At 47.6% G+C, this 9,675-nt stretch overlaps 1 protein-coding gene across 1 annotated transcript in view; it reads left to right on the top strand.

The window, feature by feature from the left end:
- The first annotated feature begins 1,168 nt into the window (after positions 1 to 1,168).
- Positions 1,169 to 9,675, top strand: part of Larp1b (La ribonucleoprotein 1B) — a 97,003-nt gene continuing 88,496 nt past the window's right edge. The window contains 2 exon segments of the mRNA XM_059265172.1: positions 1,169 to 1,905; positions 9,533 to 9,591. Coding sequence (XP_059121155.1) covers positions 1,383 to 1,905; positions 9,533 to 9,591 — 582 coding nt within the window. The 5' untranslated portion in view covers positions 1,169 to 1,382.

The raw sequence follows: 9,675 nt of genomic DNA, 5'->3' as shown, positions 1-9,675 counted from the left end.
TTAAAAGGCTGAGGCAGGCGCATTCCTTTGAGTTCAAAACCAGAATGATCTAGTTGATGGCTTCTAGGTCAGCCTGGACTTGCGTGGAACGCTGTCTCAAAAAACAAGCAAAAAAGAAAGCTCAAGGCCAGCCTTGAGTTCAAGATCAATTTGGCTACCGGAGACCCACATCCCACTAAAAAAGTAAAAAATGAAAAAGGGGGTGAAATGTTAAGTATTTGTTTTACTCAAGAGCACTCAAGAAACATTTCGTTGTCTGTGGGGTGGAATCAGGACGGACAAGTGCACTCCTTGGCATTTCTGGGCTCGGTCTTGACCTGGACTCAGGATCAGGAGTGCCCGCGATGCCCACAGCCTCACTGGGAAACTCTTCCCGGGTCCTGAGGAGCCGCTCTCGTGAAGTGCTTGCAGCGCTTCACCTCAGCGGAAACGGACCCCCCGGTCCCCGCGGAAAGTCCTCGTCCCTGGGTCACAGAGGCGGGAGTGGGGAGGCGCCCCGAAGGGTAGCAGGTTCACCGTCGGCCGCCGCTGGGGCGGGGCCCACCTCAAACCACGCCCGCCGCACTCGGAAAGACTCGTCAGGCCGCGGTCGCGCACAGCTAGGCGACTAGGGGAGCGGGTGTGTAGCCACGTCACTCTCCAGGGTGCCCCGCCCTCCACACGCCCTCTACATGCCCCGCCTCCTGTCTCACCTCGCTCCCTGCAAGCCCCGCCCCTCACCCTGCCTCGCCCCCCGGTTCTCGCCGGGATCCTTGGGCACCTCGCCTAGAGAACGCTGCTCCTCGGGGCGGCTTCGCCCTCTGCACGCCCCGCCCACTGGCCCGCCTCGCCCTCTGCACTCCCCGCCCACTGACCCGCCTCGCCCTCTGCACGCCCCGCCTCTTGGACGCCTCGCCCACTGACCCGCCTCGGACACTCATCGCCACGCCCATTTGCCCGCCTCGCCCCTGCACACCCCGCCCACTTCCCCGCCTCGCCCTCTGCACGCCCCGCCCCCGGCCGCCTCGCCCTCTGCACGCCCCGCCCCCTGGGGCAGTTACCGGCTCAGGCCGCGCGCGCCTCCGCGTATCGCCCAAAGAGCCTTCAGCCTGGCTGGAGCACCGCGTTGTCGCCCGCGCCCGCTGAGGGCTCGCGGCTCGGGCGCGCCCGGCGCGTGTGGCGAGCTCCGGCCGTGCGCTGCGACGAGGCCGGGCGGCGGGCGGTTAGCGCTCCGCTCGGCGGGCGGGGAGGAGCGGCACGCCGAGCGCTGCACGCCTCGGCGGGCGGGTTCCGCGTCCCAGGACCGAAGCGGGTCGGTGCCCCCGTGTAGAGAGAGGGCCGGCCGGGCTCCCTGGACCCGGACGGCCCCCGGCTGGGCAGGAGGCTGGGGCCAGGGGCCGGCCATGTCCGCTCGCGCCCCGGTGCCCGCCGCTGCCCCCCGGGAGGACCCGCCCGCCGTGGCCGGCGACCGGGACGCTCTGTTGGCAGCGGCGAGCCGGCGGGCGGAGCAGCCGGCGCCCGGCGAGCGGGAGGGCAAGGAGGCGAGGGAGGAGCGGGCCGCGGCCGCCACCAGCGCGGGGGCGCGGGGAGAGCCGTCGCCGGCGCTCGTGCTGGGACACAGCGTGCCGCAAGCGGCCGTGCCCGTGAGGCCGCTGGCGCTGCACCTGGCACACAAGGCGCGCGCGCCCGGGGGTCCCTTCGGCGGGGAGGCCCCACCGCTGCCACCGCCGCCGCCGCCGCCAGCACCGCCAGCACCGCGGGACCCTCCCGAGGACGCCCAAGAGGACCCTGCGGCGGCCGGCCCCGAGGACAAGCCGCCGCCGCCGCCGCCGCCAAAGGGGAACCCGTGGACCAAGAAGCCGCCGCAGCACCTGTCCCCCGTGGGCACCGGCGCGCCGCCGCCCGCTCAGGACGCCCCGGAGGCCGGTGAGCGCGGTCCGCGGGAGGTGTTGGGTTCCTAGGTGTCATTCACCGTGCCCATTTACATAAATGGACATCTGGGAGAAGGAGCGACAGGAAGAGGTGGGACCTCAGGTTCTCCTTGACGGGTAGGGGCACGGCGTGGGTGACTGGGCAGCGCGGCCCGGCTCGCCTTGTGCCTTCACGTGTCGGCGACCTGGACGCAGCGAAGACAGTCTGTGGGAAAGTTTCCGTGAACTTGCCAGAGCGTAAGCGGGTCTGTGCGTAAGTGGAAGCGCGACCGGGCTCGCTCGGGAAGTAACTGGAGAGAGGAGAGGTCCCCAAAGGCTGCTCGGGCGGGCGATGTGGCCGTGAGTGAGTGTAGCTGGCGTTAAGGTGATTTTCGGTTGCGTTTCAGAATGCCTGACAGGACAGTCGATCGGGAGTCTGGATCGCACGGCTGACCTCATGCTAGCCTGCGCATTAGAGATCGGGTTGTGCCATTGCGTTCGAATGCTGACCAGTGCAATATGGCCCTTGGGGCTTTATTTGGGTTGCAGCGACTACAGTTTAGAAAATAAGATTAAGACTGGCCTGTACTTGGTGGCGCACGCCTGTAACTCCATCGATGTGGAAGATTAGGCGTCCGAAGCCAGAATGAGCAATTTATTTTACTAAAGTCTTAAAAAAAAAAATGGAAATGCTGAGTGAAACTTCCCATTTGTTTTTAAAATTAAACTGTACTAAAATAACTGGGCTTTTTATGTGGAAATTGAGGCTGTTGGCAAGTTTTCGCTGTTCTGAGGAGAGTCAGTGGAATAGCCGAAGTTTGAGTATGTTTACAGGGTTGTGGGGGTCAAAGGCGGTGAAGGGATCCTGTACAAATGTGATAGTCGTATCTCTCCTGTAGGGGGAGATAAATGTTGAACCAACTTATTAGTCTCTTAGCTTTTGCACGGAAAGCCTCATTATTTTGTTGTTGTTTTGTTTGCTTTTTGAAACACGATCTATTTGTGTATCCCAGGTTGCTCTGGAACTCTTGATTCTCCTGCCACTGCCTCCTTCCAGTTGCTGGGATTATAGGCATTCGGCTCTCCTCATGAATTCTTACTAAATTTTGGCACTTTAAGGAAAAAAAAACAAACACTGAAGTTTGCCTTCCGTTAGTATTGGCATAATTCTGGCCTAGCTGAAAAGAGCTGTTTACTACCATTGCTAAGTGAAGAAAACATGCTATGCCAAGCCTCTCTAAAATTTAGTAAGAAAAGAAAGCCCTTGTTGATTGCTTTATTGATGGTTACCTCTCCACGTCTAGATTTGTACTTATTGAACTACCAAATATGAAGCCAGTTTTTATAAACCCAGTTTTTTAGATTTTTCAAAGTGAGACTTGGGATTCCTTTTTTTTTCCCCCTTCCTATGCTGAGGATGAGCCCAGGGCCCAGTGCTTTATTATCAAGCTGTATGTGCTGATATCCTACACCCCACTCCTCAGGAATTTTAATTGCAAATTACTTGAGAATGTCCCTTGGATCTTCAGTCATTCTTAGATTAAGAATACCGTGATGGGCCGGGCGGTGGTGGCGCACGCCTTTAATCCCAGCACTCGGGAGGCAGAGCCAGGCGGATCTCTGTGAGTTCGAGGCCGGCCTAGGCTACCAAGTGAGTTCCAGGAAAGGCGCAAAGCTACACAGAGAAACCCTGTCTCGAAAAACCAAAAAACAAACAAACAAACAAACAAACAAACAAACAAAACAAACAAGAATACCGTGATGCTTAATGGGAATATGGCCCATACCTGTGTTTCCAGCAGGAGTATCATGAGTTTGAGACCGGTGTGGATTACATTCAATGCCAGAATCTCAGGAAATCAAAAGGAGCTTGGCCTGGTGGCTCACTCTTTAATCCCAGCACTCTTGAGAGAGTGACAAGAAGATATCTGAGTTCAAGGCCAGCCTGATCTACATAGTGAGTTAAAGGACAGCCATGTAGGCTATGTGGGGAGACTCTGTCTCAAAAACAAGAAAAAAAAAATCAAAAGGAGTTTCAGTTGTATCGATGTTTCTTTATTGACAGCTCTTACTTCTTGCAATATTACTCTACAATATTAACAATGCCTTTCTTCAGATCTATGTCAGGGTAGCAACCCTGGCTCTAAGCTCTTCCTCCACAGTGTCTAATAGGTAACCTAAATAAGAGAGTGTGGTGTAGGAATGTACAAAATAAGTAGGTGATAGTTTAGTTGTTACTAACTAGGTAGTTGACTTTGGCAAGATTATTGATCTTGCCGGGCGGTGGTGGCGCACGCCTTTAATCCCAGCACTCGGGAGGCAGAGCCAGGCGGATCTCTGTGAGTTCGAGGCCAGCCTGGGCTACAAAGTGAGTTCCAGGAGAGGCGCAAAGCTACACAGAGAAACCCTGTCTCGGAAAAAACAAAAAAACAAACAAACAAAAAAAAAGATTATTGATCTTGTAAATTAATGACATGGCTGGGTTCATGTCTTCTATTTGTTTTTTGTTTTGAGATGGCATTTTCTGAATTAATCCATGCTAGCAACAAATTCAAACCTCCCCAGTAGCTGGGATTATGGGCATGAAGGAGCCAATTTTTTGTTTGTTTGTTTGATTGATTGATTGTTTTTCAAGATATGATTTCTCTGTAACAGCCCTGGCTATCCTGGAACTCACTTTGTAGACCAGGCTGGTTTCAAACTCAGAAAGATCCACCTGTTTCTGCCTCCTGAGTGCTGGGACTAAAGGCGTGCACCACCACGCCCATCAGAGCCAGTTCTTAACACTAGAGTGCTTCCTACATGCAAGCTAGGTGCTGTGGCCTCTCACTTGCTGAAGAAAAATGAATAGGATGATATAGGGTTGGGCAGACGGCTCAGTGGTTGAGTGCTTACTGCTCTTTCAGTTTTTAGCACCCACATCAAGAGGCTCACCCCAGGTCCAGAGGATCTATTGCCCTCTGATCCCTGAGGGTGTCTGCACTTGGGTGGTACACAAAAATAAAAGTAAAATTTTCTAAATAGGAAATAAAAAAAAGAATGAGATGTGTAATGGCACATACCTATAGCCCCAGCTACTCAGAAGCTGAGGCTGCAGGATCAACTACACCTAGGAGTTCGAGACCAGCCAGAGCAATATAGTGAGGCAGGGCTAGAGAGAGAGGTAGCTCAGAGGTTAAGAGCATATAGTGCTTTTTCAGAGGATCTGAGTTTGGTTCCCAGAACCCACGTTGTGTAGCAAATAGCTGCCTGTAACTTCAGTTCCAGAGAATCTCAGCACCCTCTTCTTACCTCCTTGGGCAACTGCACTCACATGCACATACACACAGATAAACATATAATTAAAGGGAAATAAAGTAAGGCCCTATATCAAAAAGAGAATAATAGTAATGATAAATAATCAAATATGTCCAGAGATCATTTAGGATTCAAAGGATGCAGATTAAGCTATATTAAATTAGCAATCTATTGAGACGGTGCTTCTAGAATTTATTTTACAAATACGATACTCTTGAAAGAGAAAGAAAAGGCTATTAATCCCAGCTAAACTGTGCTCATACTAATGAAGGAATTACATCCACAAATTTTTGCCATAAACTCTGTTATCAGAGTTAGATACATTATAGCAAGCATGTGGAGTCTTTAGGATACGACCTTGAACTTATTACATTTATTTATTTAGTGTGTGTGTGTGTGTGTGTGTGTGTGTGTGTGTGTGTGTGTGTGTGAAGATCAGAGAACAGCTTTGAGGGATTTGTTTCTCTCCTTAGATCATATGTGTTCTGGGGATCAAGCCCAGGTCAGGCTTGGCAGCAAGCTCCTTTACCTACTTAGCCAGCCATATCAACAGCCTAGCTTTCTCTAGACAAAAGTGAGGCAGATTCTTGATGGCTCACATGTTTTGAGACGCTCTTCCACTCTTAGGATGGCTCTGATAGTGTATTGCTGTTTCTGGGAAACGAGATAAAATACTTCAGCCAATGCCAGGGCCACCTAGGGATGTCTTGAATTCAGTATTGAGACTTATGATCTAAGATCTTGGACTATCTTAAGCTTGTGTTAAACAGCTATAATTTAACAACCCTTCATTAAGTAACAGTCTATGACTTGTTAATCACTTGCTTTTAGCTGCAGTTGTATAGTAAAAATCTGTCTTATAGTGTAATTTCACAAAAAATGGGAATATAAAAATACTGATATTTTGCTCATTTATTTTTCATATTTATTCTTTGACCCTGGTTGTTTTGAGAAAGGATCTCACTATATAGTCCTGGTTGGCCTGGAATTCACTATGTAGACCAGGCTGGCCTCAGATCTATCTGCCTTTGCCTCCCTAGTGCTGGGATTAAAGGCATGTGCTACCATGCCTGGCTTTGTTGCTATTTATCAACCCACTTTTTTTTTTAAACCTCAAGTAAGTTTGCTGTTAATACCTTCATGAAATACATCTTAAACAAATTTTATATATATATATAATCATGCCTGTACCAGGCATGATTTCCTTGTTGTTAAGCAGGTCATAAGTTTAGGTAGAGACACTGGTTACTGCCAACGTATGTGCTCCTGCATTGCATATTCTTTGATATGTTTTATTCATATGCATGTGTACATATATATGCACATACACATACTATCTAGATAATCCATGTACTTGTAGAGTATTACAGGCACATTCCACCATGCCGTGTTACCTTCTTTGAGAAATATTCTTTTTTTTTTTTTTTTTTGGTTTTTTTTTTTGAGACAGGGTTTCTCTGTGTAGCTTTGTGCCTTTCCTGGAACTCACTTGGTAGCCCAGGCTGGCCTCGAACTCACAGAGATCACCTGGCTCTGCCTCCCGAGTGCTGGGATTAAAGGCGTGTGCCACCACCGCCCGGCGAGAAATATTCTTTTAAAAAGTATATATAGTTATTTAATTAATTAATTTGAAACAAGGTCTCTATGTACCCCTGGGTATCCTGAAACTTTAGATGTAGATCAGGCTAGCCTCTCCAAATCTGCCTGCCTCTGCGCTTAGGAGGCAGAGATCAAAGCCCTGTGCCACTACACTTGGCTGTTATTTTAGTTTTAATTATGTGTATGTGTGTGGGAGAGATGTGCATGTGCCTACAGAGGCCAAAAGATAGCATTGAATCTCCTGTAGATCGAGTTACGGGCAGTTATGACCTGCATGACCAAACTCAGGTCCTCTGGAAGGCTGTTAACCGGGAGCCGTATCTCCAGCTCCCCTCCCCACTTCAGAGGGAATTTCAGATTGCAGCCAGCCTAGTTTTGAACTTTGGTAGTCCCCTGCTTCAATCTCCCTATTGCCTTGTTGATAAGTGTCCTATATCCTATTTAAATCTATTTCTAGCTTTATGATGTGGGAGAGGCAGTGTGTGTGTGTGTGTATGTGTGTGTGTGTGTGTGTGTGTGTGTGAGAGAGAGAGAGAGAGAGAGAGAGAGAGAGAGAGAGAGAGAGAGAGAGAGAGAGAGAGAGAGAGAGGCTCTTATTGTAGCTTATACTGATGGCAGACTCCTAGTCCCAGACTGATAGGGCTAATTGTGGTGGCTCATACCTGTAGTCCCAATACTAGGGAAGAAAGCAGAGACAGGGTCACTTCAAGTTTGAGGCTAGCTGGTCTGCATAACCAGTTCCGTGTTAGCCAGGGCTACACATCCAGACTCTGCCTCAAAAAAAACCCCAAATAAATAAATAAATACCCTCCCACAAAGTAAGTTAAATAATAAATGAGTAAGTGAATGAATATAAAAAACACAACCACAGCTTTAAAAGCCTTAATTTAAAGACAGTTTTTATGATCAGCCATTGTGCTTTCTTTTAAGATAAGGATAGGTGATGCAATGGTTGTCTGTTTGCTTGTTTGGGGGCACTGACCTCGTGCATGTTGGGTAAGCTCTCTACCTGCAGGCCCAGCCCATAAATTTCTACAGGGACCTGTTAATTTCCTTTTTGTGGCTGGATTCTAGATGTCCTGATTGTTTGTTTGTTTGTCTTATTTTTTATTATTTTCTTTTTTTTTGTTGTTGTTGTTAACATTAACTGGCATTATTTGAGAAGAGGGAACCACAATTTAGAAAATTCTTCCATAAAATTGGCCTGTAGGCAAGCCTGAGAGCCATTTTAATGAATGGTTGTTGGAGGAGCTAATACATTGTGGTGCCACCCTGGGCTGGTAGTCCTGGGTATTATAAGAAAGCAGGTTGAACAAGCCAATAAGCAGCACTCCTCTATGGCCTCTGCGTCAGCTCCTGCCTCTATATTCTTGCCCTGGCTTCCCTCTATGATGGACTGTTAACCTGGAAGTGTAAGATAAAACAAATGCTTTTATCTCCAAGTTGGTTTTGGTCATTTGTTTGTTGTTGTTTTCTTTGTCTTTTAAAAATGTATTTAGTTTATATGTATGAGCGTTCTTCCTGCTTGTATGTATGTGTACGTACCATGTGTGTGCCTAGTGTCCACAGAGGTCAGAAGAAGGTGTTGGATTACTTGGAACTACATTTATGGATGATTCTGAGCCACCACATATGTGCTGGGAACTAAACCCGGGTCTTAGCAAGTGCTCTTAACCACTGAGTCATCTTTCTAGCCTCTGGTAATGTTGTTTTACAGCAACAGAATCCCTAACAGAGATACTAGGTATAATCTATTAAGGCTGCCAAACCTGTTTGTTTCCTAGAAGTAGTTTGAAGTCCTAACCCCTTTTCTAAGTGTTCCTTGGTGACGGTATTATATAGAATAATTCATCCTGTCACAAAATGAGTTGAGGGCTGGGGCAGTAACTGGAGGTAGAACACTTGCCTTCCCATTTGTGACATGGCAAAAAATAAAATTAAAAGGGAGAGAACGAGAAAGTGGGTAGAATAGAATTTTACTTAGAAGTTACAGTGTCAATTTTGTTATGTTTCCTTTTCTTTTCTCTTTTGGGTTTTTGCTGTTGTTTTGTTTTTGTTTTTAAGACAGGGTTTCTCTCTCTGTGTGTAGCTCTATCTGTCCTGGAACTCAACTTCATAGACCAGGCTGTCCTTGAACTCAAAGATCCGACTGCCTCTGACTCCTGAGTGCTGGGACTAAAGGTGTGTGCCACCACCACCCAGCATGTTGTATTTTCTTTTTCTTTTTTTTTTTTTTTTTGGTTTTTCAAGACAAGGTTTCTCTATGTAGTTTTGGAGCCTATCCTGATCTCGCTCTGCAGACCAGGCTGGCCTCAAACTCACAGAGATCCGCCTGCCTCTGCCTCCCTAGTGCTAGGATTAAAGGCATGCGCTGCCACCACCCGTCTTATATTTTCTTAAAAAAAGAATTGGTCTGCCAGCTTAGTATAAATTAGTATTTTCCATTTTTTTCTTTGTTTTTTTAAAACTGTTTTTCTGTGTAGCCCTGGATGTTAGATCTGCTTGCCTCTGCCTCCCAAATGCTGGGATTAAAGGCTTGAGCCCCTAACTGCCCTGTCAGTATTTTCAAATGTGGATAACGTTTGAATTTGCATATTATAGTTGATATCTTTCTAGGAATTTGAGTACCAGAAACTTGAATTTTGTTGTGAGTGATGACTATCCTAACTTGCCAAAATTGAAATACTTATTTTGCTAAATTTATTAAATGAAATGATTGTAAAAACAATTTTATATATTTTCTTTAGAGCTCAGTTCCCCAAAAATTATAAAAGCGGGAAAACTCAAGACAAAGAAATCCAACAAGGTATGCCTTTACAGGATGTACTTTTCTTTTTTTTTTTTTTTTTAAGATTTATTTATTTATTATGTATACAGCATATGTGACTGC

Source organism: Peromyscus eremicus, chromosome 6 (assembly GCF_949786415.1).
Source record: "Peromyscus eremicus chromosome 6, PerEre_H2_v1, whole genome shotgun sequence".
In the NCBI taxonomy this organism is placed as follows: domain Eukaryota; kingdom Metazoa; phylum Chordata; class Mammalia; order Rodentia; family Cricetidae; genus Peromyscus; species Peromyscus eremicus.
Note: the sequence above shows the minus strand (reverse complement) of the source record. Positions and strands in the feature narration are given on the sequence as shown.